General features: G+C 35.1%; 1 protein-coding gene across 4 annotated transcripts in view; it reads left to right on the plus strand.

Annotated features, from left to right (window-relative positions):
• LOC121369254 (peregrin-like) overlaps positions 1-17,033 on the plus strand; it is a 57,781-nt gene that overhangs the window by 30,364 nt on the left and 10,384 nt on the right. For 2 of the 4 annotated variants that reach the window (XM_041494213.1, XM_041494215.1), the window contains exons 8-13: positions 5,442-5,565; positions 6,514-6,618; positions 7,295-7,399; positions 7,986-8,237; positions 8,835-9,389; positions 13,496-13,624. In XM_041494213.1, coding sequence (XP_041350147.1) covers positions 5,442-5,565; positions 6,514-6,618; positions 7,295-7,399; positions 7,986-8,237; positions 8,835-9,389; positions 13,496-13,624 — 1,270 coding nt within the window. The remainder of the gene's footprint in view (positions 1-5,441; positions 5,566-6,513; positions 6,619-7,294; positions 7,400-7,985; positions 8,238-8,834; positions 9,390-13,495; positions 13,625-17,033) is intronic. The other 2 variants (XM_041494214.1, XM_041494216.1) reach the window with 1 other exon arrangement.

The following is a 17,033-nucleotide window of genomic DNA, read 5'->3' on the forward strand; positions in this document are numbered from 1 at the left end:
TAGGGAGAATGCTCTACAGACTGAGCTAGGTCCCACCATCTAGGGTGAATGCTCAACCTACTGAGCTAGGTCCCACCATCTAGGGCGAATGCTCTACAGACTGAGCTAGGTCCCACCATCTAGGGTGAATGCTCTACAGACTGAGCTAGGTCCCACCATCTAGGGTGAATGCTCTACAGACTGAGCTAGGTCCCACCATCTAGGGAGAATGCTCTACAGACTGAGCTAGGTCCCACCATCTAGGGTGAATGCTCAACCTACTGAGCTAGGTCCCACCATCTAGGGCGAATGCTCTACAGACTGAGCTAGGTCCCACCATCTAGGGTGAATGCTCTACAGACTGAGCTAGGTCCCACCATCTAGGGAGAATGCTCTACAGACTGAGCTAGGTCCCACCATCTAGGGCAAGTGCTCTACCGACTGAGCTAGGTCCCACCATCTAGGTCAAGTGCTCTACAGACTGAGCTAGGTCCATCATCTAGGGCGAATGCTCAACCGACTGAGCTAGGTCCCACCATCTAGGGCAAGTGCTGTACAGACTGAGCTAGGTCCCACCATCTAGGTCAAGTGCTCTACAGACTGAGCTAGGTCCATCATCTAGGGCGAATGCTCAACCTACTGAGCTAGGTCCCACCATCTAGGGCAAATGCTGTACAGACTGAGCTAGGTCCCACCATCTAGGGAGAATGCTCTACAGACTGAGCTAGGTCCCACCATCTAGGGCGAGTGCTCTACTGACTGAGCTAGGTCCCACCATCTAGGGTGATTGCTGTACAGACTGAGCTAGGTCCCACCATCTAGGGAGAATGCTCTACTGACTGAGCTAGGTCCCACCATCTAGGGCGAATGCTCTACTACAGAGTGAGCTAGGTCCCACCATTTAGGGCGAGTGCTCTACTGACTGAGCTAGATCCCTCCATCTAGGGCGAGTGCTCTACAGACTGAGCTAGGTCCCACAATCTAGGGCAAGTGCTCTACAGACTGAGCTAGGTCCCACCATCTAGGGCGAATGCTCTACAGACTGAAGTAAATTCCACCAGCTAAGGTGAATGCTCTACAGACTGAGCTAGGTCCCACGATCTAGGGCGAGTGCTCTACTGACTGAACTAGATCCCACCATCTAGGGCGAATGCTCTACCGACTGAACTAGATCCCACCATCTAGGGCATTTGCTCTACAGACTGAGTTGGATCCCTCCATCTAGGGTGAATGCTCTACAGGGTGTATACTACCAAATCAAATCCTATAGACGACAATAGTAACATATGTGGCTAAAACTCCTACCTGCAGCGTATCAGTTGACATAAACGCCACGGATATAAATACTACCACCCCTCGCCCTTAAAGTGAATCACAAAAATGTGGGTGTCAAGCTGCTCATTTCTGAGATAACAGGTAGCGTTTATGACTACCCTAGTTCCGCACAAAATTTGAGTACTTTTTTTTACAGGTACCCCATACATGTTCCAAGCACAAGGCTACTTGACACAGTGGTACTAGATGAAATAAAATTGCATACATTTTTAGCCCAGATGAAACTAATTTTTTTTGCAACCAACACACTCACATCTATAACCAATCACAGGACTTGTGGTGTTCACTTCTCTATCAAAAGTTCGGTGCACCTCGAACTTTGACCCAGCCGGGAGTTATTTGGTTTAGTACTACCTATACTGATAATATACATTTTTCAAAAAGTGTCCTGCTATGTGTTTTTATGACAACCAGGATCTGGTGTATTCTGACATAAAGTGACAGCCTCACTGAAACTGTTGTTTTTACAGTGCAACCTAATATAATGTATACCTCATAAGGCATATATATTGTATACAGTTTTGTACAAATGCAATATGTCATATTAAACAACAAAATGTTTTAAAATAAAACTCCTGATAATATTTACTGTCAGTTTGGTGTGTGTACTCAGGTATATATGTAGAGACAACAAAGATAGTCAGAGTACCTCTACTCCTTTAAAGTATTCCATTAAAACACATGCATTTGATTGACCCCTAGATTAGGAGACCTGAACAGGTACATCAAAGAAATATCAGTATTAAAAAAATACACTGTCTGAGGAAGGAAACACCAACATGACTGTACCTGTATGAAGTAATAACTTAATGTTCTGGACATTTGTGTTGGGAGGAAATCCTGTATGCAGGGTGTGGCAGTCTTCAAGTTACCAGGTGTGGGAATTTCAAATCCATCGGCCATGCTGATTTTCATAATGAACCACCAAAACCATTTGGAGCCACCCATATTCCTGACTATATTTTATTTGTAGCCTACTGTAGTTGGAGCTTTTAATATTTGTGATATCTGGAATTATCATCCAGCTTTCACACATTTATTTTTGATTAATTACTTTAAAAAACTACTTTTAAATGACATAATTACTTGAACATCTATTTTATTGCATTATTTTCTAATCCAGATCAATACAATATGTATATTGGATGTATTTCTACAATCAGTAATCCAGCATTTTATTTAGCTAGTAACATTGGGTAATACAGCTTTAATAATAAAATAAATTACCAACTTACTCCAAGGCAGATAATCAAATCTGAAAAAAATTGGTTCTGAATCCAGTATAAACCTAAAATGGTCTTCATGAGAGCAAACTAAGTGATTATTAAAAAAAATATTTGATCTGGAGATCTAAAGGTATGTTTAACAAGATTATTGTTATGTATAATTAAGAACAGAAGGCACAATAGTGACAACAAATTTAATTATGTCTTTGGTGAAGTTTTTCATTAAATTTATTTTAAATTTTGCATAAAACTACAAACTTGTCTAAAATATAACTTAGCACCCTATAAATATGTCAAAATGACAATAAAAATCAAGTTCTTTACAAATTTGAGTTTTCAGAATTTCATACATGAAAAATTAACTATGTTAATGGAAACTAAAGACATTAACCCACTATTGACACATGTTATTTTTAATATAAAAATAAATTGTTATTAAAATCTTAATTCAGGTTGCCTATATATAACACCATATTTAAGAGCAGTTGTATATGGCAAGTAAAATACCATATAAAAAGAAATTATTGAAATATTTACAGTATGAATTATAGGCCAAAACCAACTTTTCCTCAGTGCTAACTTTGATTCAAACTCCATTCAGAGCCATGTACAGTGATTAGTGTCAAGGTCAAGGTCATTGTGAACTTGGGTGGTCCAGTGACAGCTAATTAATCAACCAGTATAGTTTAATTAAATAAAATCACAAAATCATAATATTTTTTATTATGCACTGAATTTGTGCTGTAGGGTGTATACTACCAAATCAAATCCCATAGACGACAATAGTAACATATGTGGCTAAAACTCCTACCTGCAACGTATCAATCGACATAAACGCCACGGATATAAATACTACCACCCCTCACCCTTAAAGTGAATCACAAAAATGTGGGTGTGAAGCTGCTCATTTCTGAGATAACAGGTAGCGTCTATGACTACCCTAGTTCCGCACAAAATTTGAGTACTTTTTTTTACAGGTACCCCATACATGTTCCAAGCACAAGGCTACTTGACACAGTGGTACTAGATGAAATAAAATTGCATACATTTTTAGCCCAGATGAAACTAATTTTTTTTACAACCAACACACTCACATTTATCACCAATCACAGGACTTGTGGTGTTCACTTCTCTATCAAAAGTTGGGTGCACCTCGAACTTTGACCCAGCCGGAAGTTATTTGGTTTAGTACTACCTACAGACTGAGCTAGGTCGCATCATATAGGGCAAATGATCTACCGACTGAGCAGGTCCCACCATCATTGCCAAGACCAATTGTCCAAAATTATCTACCATTACAACTAATAGAAAAGGAAAGGAAAATTTGATTACTAACATTTTACAACTACAGTTATTTAGTGGGTTAAGAAAGGCTATACAGACTACTAACAAACAAGCAACAAGGGATCTTCTTATGCACCTCTAAGACTATATACCATGGCCTTTGTGTACGGGTCATGGAGTTATGGTTGAACATTTAATAGAGCTGTTGATTAAAAAAAACCAGTGTGCTTGTTACGTATGTTGTCAAACTAATATATCGTTCTTCTCACGAAATCATTAGCATAAACTTACGGCATTTCAGGTTATTTAACATTTGTCTGCTATGGATATTTCCTCCATATTCACTTACAACATTATAACTGTCGAGACATGATGCAAATTAAAACTTTTCTCTCGCATAAATCATGGAAAGTGTGTTCATATTTCATGACATAAGGAACATCCAATAAACAGGGTTGCTAATGCATTATCACAGACAGTTTAACTGAATGGGCCCTCGCGACACATGGGTCAGGTGGTGGTGAGTTATTCACCATGCCACGTCTTGCGTAACGCAGTGTTCACATCAAACCTGGCCCGTAGCTGTGTTGTAGATTGAGTCCCATCCGTCTTGGTCTGTCAGCTTCTTTTTGCTAGGCATTACGTTTCCTGTCTGGAGGGAAACTGATTCACTGTTTCTCTAATTTGCAATGATCATGGGAAAATGTGTGAAAAGCCAAAATAATGAAGTGCTCAGTTAATTTATAATGCTTCAATGACATAAAAAATTAAATTGTTTATGGTAAATTCCTGGTGTCATACACCATCCTGTCATTCTACAAAGCTGCGTTGTATGTGTGGTGTAAATGCACATTGATTTGTATTTGTCCTCCGTCCATCCTGGAGACTGCATAACATAAAATATTAATTATTAATTGAAAAATATTATACCCACATCTCATTGCAACCCATGTACACATTTTTAGAAGTGTTTATGATTATGTAGATTGCAGATAATACTGTACAACATTGTAGACTTCCATCACCAAATATTTGAGGGTTTTTGTTTTGTTTTTCCTATACACTAGACATTTTGAGTTGTTATAATCAAGTTAAACAGGTGTAGAATATTGTTTATACAGTTACTTAGTTGAATTAAAAACTCCTCATTCAGCCTCTGCAATTACCCACAGCAGTAAGTAATGCCGTGGAGTTTTTAATTTTCCACAACTTTTTTGCCTTGTTTTTTTCAATGGTATGTTTTTTTGCCGTGGACATTTTCTTAATTGCAGAGGTTGTCATTTGGAAACCATCTGGAAAGCAATTCCACATAACTAAAAAAAAATAACAGTAATAAAAAATAATTTTTAAAAAGTGACAAATAATGAAACAAAATGATGAAATGAGCATGCCTGTTATAAGAATTGCCAGTGTCAGAGATGTGATTTTAAACGGTTTTGTGTGTGTGTTTTTTGTTTTTTTGCTTTAAAGTAATTTTTACAAAGTAGATTGAAGTGCAGGGGGATCTGAAATGATGAAAAGATTTTTCTGCTTTTATTTTTAAATGGGTATAATGCTCCTTAGTGTGAAATTGTAGGACGTTCATTTTACAATTACAGTAATGGCTTATGTTTGCAGGGTGGTAGTATAATCCGGTCAACTCGTCGAATGGCAGAACAGGTTGGATTTGACCCAGAGACTGGACTTCACCTACCAAAACAGCCATCCAATTCAGATGCACCTCCTGTTATAATCGAAGACAGTAAGTATTTAACATTGTTGGTGATTTCGAATTAATCTCTTAGATTACTGGCAAAATGATATTGTGGAGAAGAAAAAAAGTATGTTTACTGTTAAACTGTTCAATAATCATTTATGTAAACTATTTTTAAAATCTGATGGCTGCATAGTTATATAACATACCAGATATTTTACTTGCACATAAAAATAGAAAAAAGTTACGGACTATTTCCAAAAAGTACTTTTGTTTTTATGTCAAGTCAAACTGAATTTAGTGACAAAATCACTCGGTAGAAAGGCTGGTATTGGATATAGTTAATACTAAGTTATGCTTCCAATTAATATATAGCAAATATTGATATATGTAAAAGTTACTGGTCACAGGGGACAATATTTCAAAATCTTAGGTAACCGGAAGTAAGTTCACGTGAGTTTAACTTAGGTAACTGAACAATTGGTTACATGAATATAGTTCTCAAACCGATGAGTTAGGCCTATCTAATCCTAAAACACTTGAACTATGGTTCTGTGCTACATTAGTGGTTCAAATGTATTTAAAAACAAACTGATTTTCTCTTTCATTACTGGTTGTTTTAATTTTAGAATGTAATTGTTCACCATGTAACCAATTTGCAGTTCTTGTGATTTTAAAGTTGCGTAACTGACACATAAACAGAACAACGGTTCTCATGAAATATTGTGCCCTGTCCCAGGTTACCTTCTTTATACATGTATGTACTTGATTAAAGAACTAAAATAATATAAAGTCACTTTATTAAATTGGATTTGTACTTGTAGGTACACAAAATTGTAAGAAAATAATGTTAATATATTACAATTTTTGAAATACTTAAGATATAGTGAAATGGTTTGGTTCTGCAGACTATTCTTAAAGAAAAGCTATGGATATATTTGTCTTTGTTGTATTTGTTGAGAGTGGTAGTTAGAACCTCTTCTGTGTGTGTTTCAGTTGATGACTTCATGCAGCAGGGAATCCAGGACGGGATGCCCCTGGAGGAGCAGCTGCGTATTCTGCTCGACAAGATGGATACGGCCAACACCATGCTGCGTGGAGGTCAGGCCTGTTTTTAAAAAACCTGTTTCATGAATACAATATATGTCATTAACAAGTTAACTAATACATCATGTGACAATGGGCAAGATTTAAATCAGTCGGCTGAGTGCTCGCTTGATGTGCTTTTGTCGCAGGATCGAACCATGAAAAAAAGCCTATGTTTCATGAATACAATACATGTTGTGACAAGGGGCAGGATTTAGATCAGTCAGTGGAGTGCTCGATTGAGGTGATTGTGTCGCAGGATAGAATCATCTCGGTGGATCCCTTCAACTGATTGGGTTTTGTCTCGTTCCAACCATTGTAGGTGCTTTCCTGTGTGGGAAAGTGCATATAAAAGATCCCTTGCTGCATTAGGAAAAATGTATTGTACAGGGCTTAATCATCAGTGTACCAGTAGTAATATGGTAATCTTTTTTTTTTAAGCTTTGCTAAAATCATAATTCCATTACCAAATGTAAATTCCGTTTCACAATGGGAGCGGAAAACTATTGGGTCTACACCTGTCTCGCAGTGAAATCCAATTGATTTATGTTTTGTCTACTCAATATATGATATCCAAACCATCATGGCTTTGAACATTCTAATTTATGCATAACATTTACTTGCAGACTAATTGTTGATTAATTAAACTTTTGCTAATTGGGTGGTTTTTTGTTTTGTTTTGTTGTTTCAGGCAAGAGATCGAAATTTGCCAAACGAATCAAGAGGGAAATATTCAAAACGCGGAGAAAGCTTGCTCTTCAGAAAGGGAAAGATGAATATGACACGGCAGATACTGGTCAGTATTACTATCAACACCTGTTTGATATTTATTTCCATAAACTCGTCTAATTCTGGGAACAATATTTCAGATACAATCGGAACATTTCTTTTATCCCATAGTAGCTCTATACATTGCAACCGATTTTGCCGCATGTTTTACCTTTTTTTTTTTTTTTTGGCAACTTAAACATTTCATACTATCTATATAAAAATACAAGTAGGCACCATGTGGCTCCTAGAAGGAAAAGTTAACATAGAAGGCTGCCTAGGTAACCACTTGTTACGTTCCAAGAATTATATTTGCATGGCAAATAAAATGCTAATGATTCTGAAGTTTGTAACTTGTAATTTTAGAATGTAATGATTCACCATTTAACTGATTGGCAATTTGCGTGAATTTAAAGTCGTGTAGCCATTATTTCAATAAAAATGACGGTGCACCTCAAATACTGTGTCGTGTAATTCCGCACATATTTGATGTTAATTATCTACTTTTGTGTCTGCAGAAGTGTCATGATTTTACTGCTTGATAAATGATTGTAATTTAAATGTCAGGCTTGGCCAGAAAGAGAAATAGTTGTTTTATTGTTTTGTTTTTTTAGCTTCTGAAACAGCTGATACAGAGGATGAAAATACTCCAGCCAGTTCTGGTCGCACACCCCACACTCCGATGGGAAAGTCACCTGTTGGTTCATTATCTCCAAATGAGGAGAAGACTCTGAACTCACCGCTATCGAGATCATCATTGCGAGGCATTCCGGGTCGAACTAGAGGTCGCGGAAGAGGGCGCGGTCGGATGGCTAGCAGGAGTCACAGTGAATGTGACCTAGATTCGGGATCTAAGCATCAGGCAGGTATGCTATGACAATGACGCACTGTTATTGACCCAGGGATTTCAATCCTCGATTATTTCAAATCTCTGTTGGTTGCTAAATCTGAATCATTGGTGTATATATATGCATGAAAAATGCATTTGATGTTAACAGGTGTGGGAGTGGCTCAGTTGACCTGCCTATCTGTATGCAAGATTGCTGAGCAAGTAGTGCAAAAACGTTAGAAACAGGTGATTGGCAGTGTCAGGACTTGAATTGGGTATTTTCAAATTAACCGCACCCTCGTACAGTTTTACTCTTGTCACTGATATATGTCATTTAAAGACATTTTTATAAACTTTATTTGCTATTACTAGTAATTACATTAATTTCTTAGCCCTAGTTGGGTGCAGTAATCAAGTTTCAGAACAATGTATTTTCTGAATCTCATCTTTATTCAACTGAACATGTGGATATTGTCTACAGTTTTATAAATAATTTTTAACATGTGGATGGTATGAAGATCGTAAATTTGGTGTAAAATTTGTCAGTGTTTTAATCCTTTATTTTGTTTTCAGTTAGTACTTATGTGTTTGACTTGATGCCCATGTCTTTTCAATAAATATGATTTGATTGTAGGAGAAAAGCCCCACAACTTGGACGTGACAAAGTTAAGTGGTGCTCATTCGGATGCAAAAGACAATACTTCCTCTCCGTCTGGTGTCAATAGAAGGACAGCTGTGTTATTCAATAGTAAAAAAGGTCGTGGTGCTAAAAGTGATTCCGTGTCCAGTTCACAGACTCGGAAAGGGACCGGCCGCTCTCCGGGTCGTCCCCCCAAAAATAGACCTCCACCAGATACCTCTTCCCCAAGGTCCCCAGTAAACAGTGATAGTTCCTTGCGTCGAGGGCCGGGCAGCCCTACAGGGAGAAAGCGTGCGTTCAGCACTGGTGGGCCGTGCCTGGACCTCAATCCTCGTCCGTCACCACCGAAACGGGCCACGTCAATGTCTGATTCACTGCATCATTTTGCCGATCCCACAGACATTACACCACAGAAGGAGAGTTTCCGGTGTTATCGCAATCGCAATATTCTTAGTGCTTCGGAATCGGAAAGTACGTCTGACTTGAGCAGTGGAGACGATTCGTTGTCGGAAAGCTCAAGTACCAGTTCCAGCAGCCATAGTCGATCAGGTGAGAGCAATGCTTGAATGAATGACACATATTCTAACGACGACTCCCATTGCCTGTGATAAATGCATGGCGTCCAGGCCAGGTACCTTATTGTGTGCTTTGTTTTAGTGGTCTCGACGTTTATATAGCAGGTGGCACATAGATTGATTGTCCGTGTGGACCACTGGGACCAATCTCGACTTGTTAATTTATTAAGTTTTCTACTTGTGTCCATCAGTGACATCAATCTACGAGGCATAAGTCTTAGGTTGTTAATTTTGTTACGCAATTTTCTGTTCTTAAAACATTTTGTGCATTTGTTTGCTTAAATTCAATTTATTTTAAACTAATTTTTTGGTTTGTTTTGGTTCTAGTATTGTTACAACTGAAATAATTTTAATGAAAATATTGCGAAAAAAGGGTTACGTTATTGTTGTTTGTTTGCAAAATGATGTTACAAAACCTTTCAGAAAGGACACTGAGAACCAAATCCTTCAATTCCACTAAAGATCGATTTTAATAATTTTATTTTATAGTACATAAAACCTTAATACACGGGCCTCGCCAAGACAAGCAAGCTGTTGCTTTCACGATCATAATTGCCTGATAATGAAAAGTAGGGAGTATTTTCACACTCGCCTTTCAGTGTTCCTCTTTAAATGGAATATATTTTTTTAGATTTGACATTCTCTTCGCGTTGTGTGAAATTTCTATTCTGGAATTAATATTGCTTTTTTCAAATGGAGAACTTGTTACAGATTTAATTAAGTTAATTAAGTTTAATATATATTTAATGGTGTATATTTAAAAACGAAAAAACAAAAATAAGCATTCAATTATAGTATTGTCGTATATATGAGAGATGATTTAGAATTGATGATTCCTCTGGTTAGGTCGTGCAAGATTGGCTATCAGGTAGTTGTTTTTGTTTTTAATGTAATAATGGGAGAGTCCTGTTGACTTTTCTGTTCATTATTAGATACGCAGGTAAATTCAGTGACTATTAGTTAAAGACCAGGAACGGAAAATGCTTTATTGAATTGCGGAACATTTTTCAATGAAGTTGTGTTGCTACATTCTGGCCAACAAATTAATTTTGAAAAATGTTACATTTAATCACAAACAATTCTAAACAGTTACATTTTGGGATTGCAACATTTGTCTTAATCATTTTCAGTTGAAAATATTAACTATTAGATTTTTTATGGATTGCTTTCATACTCTTTACGTTGTACCATTTATGATTCCCTCTTTGAAATGAGGATCCTGAATACATGATGAAATGATGAGTTACTTCAAAGAGTGAATATAACTTGGATAAAGACATCAAAAGAACATGCTATCATCAGTCATGATCTGATTGTTTAAACATTGCCTGGAGACAGCAAACCTGGATAAACTAGTTATTTAGGATTGGTCATGTTTTACTGTAATTACTCATAACTTCATTTGAATCTCGTATTTCTTACACATAAAAGGATCTTATGTTTAACCACCTGACGGTTGACCATGAGGTCAGTCCTGGATCATGAACACGCCACTAATCACAGATGTTAATCTTCTGAAGTCATTTCAGTAATTGCTTTGAAGCTTGTTACAAAATATTCAGTACATGGTAATTTTGCTTTGAAGATTCTATTCCTTCCCATGAATTAACAAAGTTAAAAATATTGGAATACATACCTGTTTTTTTCTTGTGTTTTTTTTTTTTATATAATTTTTTACTTCATTGTGTGATAGAAATTATTGATGATTATATCACTTTAGTGATACTTATGTTAAGTTTATTAAAAAAACAACCCAAACAACTGATAGTAATCAATATTGAGGTGAAGATGCTATTGATATAGTGCATTATTTCTAAAAGCAGGATATAATTACTTAACAAGACTTGCATTTGGGTGAATATCATGTTGTGTGCTTGGCTTGGCTTCGGGTGGTTTTGCTAATTATTTCCAGGAGAGTTAACTATTGTTCTTTCCTAGCAATTACTGTTACCCTTAAAATGATTACCTAATGAGTTCTGATTAACTACTGAACACACATTTTTTTTTTTTTAATTACACCTTTTGAGATTGTGACAACTGTTACGGTTTCCAGAGGTGCTTTTTCTGAACTCGAAATCATTCAGAAATCATTTAAAACCAAGCTGTAAACATTTTTTGAAAGAAAAAAGTGCATATTTGCTCATGTGTTGAGTGTTTTTAAGACTTTAAAAATGATCTTTGATGTTAGTTTTTTGTTTTTAAATATGGTTTATGCAAAGAAATTCATGTAAAGTGCATTTAAAAAAAAAAAAAAAGCTTTATGCAAAGAAGCTCTTGTTCATCACAGTTCACTGACAAATGTGCAGTTATAATATCTTTGATTTTTTATTTAAATATTTTTGGGCCCATTTCATACTTTCCCATTCAAATCAAACCATTTACAACAAATTATGTTCATTTATATTTCCAGTAATTAATGTAGCATGCATTATTTATTTGTGTAAAATCCTTTGTGTATGGCTTGTTTGTATGTTGAAGACATATCTATGAAAGCTGTTTGGATACATCATTAAATCATTTCATGTTGAACGTGCATTCTTGTGGTTTTCTTTAAGCTTCATTGGTGATTTTTATTTGCTGCACCTTTCATTTTTTATCTATTTTATCTTCTTTTTTTTTCTTCTTTTTTTTCGTTTGAAACCGAGACATCAGGTTTATCAGAATTAGATATTCTGACTAGCAGAAAATATGATACTAAAATATATATTTTTTTTTTTTTGTCTCAACTTTAAATCTACATTACCACAGAGGAAAGAAAAGAGCTCATGGGCATTTTTAAAACATTTTGGGGGGTAATTTACTTTAAGATAATCTCAGATTTAAGAATTGTTTTGTTGGGGACATACCGGTACACTTCTTCATACCCTGTCATAGTTGAACAGTTTTTAAAAACTTTTTTTTGTTATATTGAATATGTAATTTGTTTTGGCACTGTTTTAAAACTTGATATCTCTGTTAAATTTACAGTTTTGTCAGATTGCTCATCGTCATTTCCACATTAAATAATTTAAAAAAATATATCAAACTTCATTCTTATTTGTTTTTTAGTAATACCTTTTAAAATCTGTAAATAATTATACTTCTAGACAATGTGATGGCAACTATGGTGACCTGGTATAAGTAAAACTTAAAATATGTTTATAGAAACTCAGTTGAACTGACAACATACATGTATGCATAACTGATCATTGTATGTATACTTAATATCTCAACATTATTTTTGTTTAACTCTTCTAGATAAATACTTACAGATAAATAATGGCCACACACAACATCTTCTTGTACCATCAATTGCTGAAATTCCAGCATCAAAAAGTGTTAGTTTGCATCTGAAAGCCCATAGTTGGTGACTAAATGTCATTGATCATGACTTTGAAATCACGCTATGTTTACAAAGTGTAGAACCCTTGTTTTTGAAACGGTCGATAATAGCTACCATTACAGTGCAATATAGTTTTAAATTTTTTTATTTTTTTTTAAATTACAATTATAAAAAAAAAAATCTGTTCGGACTAAGTTATTTTCTAATGTAATATGAATTTATGCATTCATAGTTTTGATTGTTAAAAGCTCTTATAATGTATGTACCATAATAGAGAACTTTCTACTGACATGCAAGCCATAGGATTTCAAATGTCATGGGAAACACCTTTTCGGTTCTGTGCCTTGTGATCAAGAGAACCCACTGGAAACGGTTTTTTAAAATAATTGTATACATATAATTTTTGTTGAAGTCTTATTCGATACAATAATCATGGAAAACCAAATTTCGGTTCGGTGATTTTATCGACATGGTACTGGAAACAATCATTTCGGTGAAATCCGAAAGCCTGACATGATTAATTATAGGGAAAATAGTGTGAAAGACATTTTCAATATTCACCATTATTCAGAGAAACAAAAGAAAGTAAACAATGATTTAAAATCAATAAAGAATTAGTGTTGCATTGTGAAATGATCAAAGCACATGTGAATGCTGGATGAGTGATATTGACAGACATTTTGTTGCTTGCCCAGCCTTGTGTTAGCATGTTCAATGTACCTGCTTCCTTCCTTCCCATGGTTCACTCTGCTGTGTAGACGATATATCTGAAGACAACATTCGAGGTGGTCCCCAGCTAGACTCTGGTTCTGATGAGGCATCGTGTGGTAGCTTCCCTGCTTGTGCTTCCAAGTTTGTCGCTGCATCATGCTCGTCAAAATTTGCAGGTGGGTTACGTGCTTTGCTAAATATGTGCTGCTATGTGTATTAATAACATATAGATATTGCTTCTCTAATATTATGTTATTTAGATGGATGTATTGTCTTCTTTGCTGATTGCAATGCTCAGTGCTGCAGATATATACCCTTGTGAATTTGGTGGTGGTGGTATTTTGATCTGACAGTATTGTCCTATTATTTTTGGTTAAATGGAACACTGCCGTTTCAACATTGTGTCCCTTACAAATTATATGGGATGGGGATCCACTCCCAACGAATGTATATCATTCTTATCATTGTATTCAAGTAGTTAAACCTAATCAGAGATTTTTTTTATAACATCATATGTATAATGTTCATTTGTTTCTTTCTGTCACCTTGTATCTAAAACCTATGAATGATGACATTTTCCATGAGATATTTATTGGTACACCTGTATGTAGTTGAGTTACATGTAGTTTTGCCTCGCCTACCATGCTATTTATCTCCTAATAAAGGGCTTCTAGATTATGGTAGCCTCACTCCCATGGCTAGTGATATTCGGTGTTTGGCTAGTAAATAACTACTATAACTATTCCGACAGCTAGTGGGGAAAAAACCCTTGTCAAATGCTGCATTTACATGTTTTGTAAATATGAATATCCTGCCCCATCTTTCCACCCCCAATCTAAGGATAGTTAAGCTCTATCTCCTTCTTTATGTGACATTTCTGATTATTACTATTAATTAAATTGTATTTATTTAATTTAGGGCTTTTGAATTTTTAATCATGGCTAGTACATTTTTAAAATCACTGATCCCATGGCTAGTGGAATTTTATAAAATTCTAGAAGCCCTGCCTAATATATTCATATCGCATGTACATGTAGACGTGTTCTTCATTTGTAACCTTTCAGTATGCAAATTAGCAACATTCTATGGACTGTTTTTTTTTTTTTAAAGAATTGTTTGAAAAAAGAAAAGAGGTCATGAATTGTTTATTTGCACCTAAAGTTTTTTTTTTAAGAGAACAAAACAGAAGAAAAAATCACTAACAAAATCATCTTGACTAATTCTATTATTTTGTACACATGTATAAAAACAAAACAAAAATAAATAGGAATATAAAAACATTTTTAAAACCCCAACAGACAACACAAAACAAACAACAACATTCATAACAAAGATTGATGATAAACATTGTTTACAAATAAATTATACAACAGATTTTTACATTTTTCTTAAAACTTACAAATCAAGATTTTGAACATGTTTTTTATTGTTTACTCTGACAATGTTATTGTCGTATGGGCCATTGGCTGACTTTGTATCAAATAAGTATGAGTGCTTGATGAATCATGTTTCCTGTGATAACCAAATATGATCTAGCTGGACCATTTTGTAACATGTTTATTGGTTTTAGTACAATATTTACTGTACAGCTATTTCTGATTTAACCAAATGATGACAGTATTGCTTATTTCTCTACTGTTTTGTTGATGTAAAGATATGTTTGACGTTCCTATGATGTGTTAACCCAGCTGATATTTATTAGTATTTATACCGACTTACAATTTAATTTCCAGGTACTTGAGGAGTCATCTGACTGTCAAGCACTTGTTTTGTCACCTACTGATTGTCTATACAAATTGATGATTAAAAGATTATTATTGGTTAGAAATTGTGTTTCTCGTTTATTTTGGGGTTTATATATGAGCTTGCTGCACGTTTTATCAGACATTGATGAATGCTTGCTAAACAAAAAAAAAACAAAAAAAAAAGACAGAAAAGAATAAAGAAAGAAAGAAAGGAAGGCAAAACAAAAACCTCTGCAACTACATTGCTAGCATGGCCATGTCAATAACCTCTGCAACTACATTGCTAGCATGGCCATGTTAAGGTTCATATTGCACAAATTATCCTTCACTATTACACTATCTTGCCTAAGTAGCCATTCTTCAATGACTTGCTAATAAATATTGGTATGAGGGACTGTTGAATAAAGTAACAGTTGAACTACATAGTACATAATTAAAAATACTATTTAAGTATATTGTTTTATTTATTAATGGAAATATTCATGTAGTTTTTTAACAAACAAAAAAATATATTTAGGTACTTAGACCATGTTTTGTGGAGAGTGGGATAAAAGATAGATTTATACATTTCAAGGAACTGATCAAAGTTTACTTTCTATGACCTTTTGCTAAACTTTGATTACTGTATGGTCTTAGCCAAGGAGACTTCTTTCAGCTATAGCTGTAGCCAGTGTTAATGAATAAGGTGGGATTTTTCTACTTTTGCTCTAGTCTTATTACTACAAAATGTGGAGATACATAATGTACCTTTAGGAACCACCATCATATTTTCATTAAGTTTGATACATTCACTATGGTTCTTGTCTTTGAAACTGTATTTAATATACGTAGGCCATCAGATGACAGCGTATGAGGAATTATTTTTCCATGTACAAGTCAAAATTTACATGTAGATATATGAAAAGAATTCATTTTGAAAATCAATCCAGATTTTTCATAATTGCTTTGTCCAACCAGAGAGTAAACTGAGTATAATTATTTATTGACCATAATGGTATATCAGTTACAATGTTCAAACTCTGAACAGCATCATTTCTTACTTGCTAAAGGCTGTATATATCAAACATTTTAAAATGAGGTTAAACAGGGTCGAATTTCAACTTTTTGGGGGCATGGCAAGTGTTGCCTTCTATTTAATAATGAAATTTAGGGCACCAAGGCAAGTTGGAGGGACATCACGGCAAACGTTTTCTTCAAAAGAGGGGCACCAAGGCAACATACTTTCTATCAAGTTTCTCACATGAAAATTAGTTCACCGTATGGCCATGGAATGTAGCCTTGCAATTCTTTTGGATACGGATACCTTTTAATAAAAGTAGAAATGTGATAAACAGCTGTGCTTAAACTTTTTACCAACCTGTACAGTACCATAAAGAATAACGTCCATTTAACTACAGTATATTACACATGTACTTTTAAGTTCTATGATATCAACAAATAGTATTCACAAAGAAGGATTATATATTGTAATTATATTTTTAAAAAGTGCAACATAACTATATTTTTGAATTAAAGAGTCATGATACAGGTACAGGTATAACCTCATGTGTAAGACGCTTATCACTTTAGTTTAAGAAGAAGAAATTTGTTTTGTTTAATGACACCACTGGAGCACATTGATTAATCATCGGCTATTGGATGTCAAACATTTGGTAATTCTTTCAAGTAGTCATCAGAGGAAACCCGCTACATTTTTCAAAATGCAGCAAGGGATATTTTATATGCACCATCCCACAGACAGGTTAGCACATACCACCTTTTATATACCAGTCGTGGTGCACTGGCTGGAACGAAAAATAGCCCAATGGTCCCACCGACGGGGAAGTTTAGTTTAGGTAAT

The sequence above is a fragment of the Gigantopelta aegis genome, chromosome 3 (assembly GCF_016097555.1).
Source record: "Gigantopelta aegis isolate Gae_Host chromosome 3, Gae_host_genome, whole genome shotgun sequence".
NCBI lineage: Eukaryota > Metazoa > Mollusca > Gastropoda > Neomphalida > Peltospiridae > Gigantopelta > Gigantopelta aegis.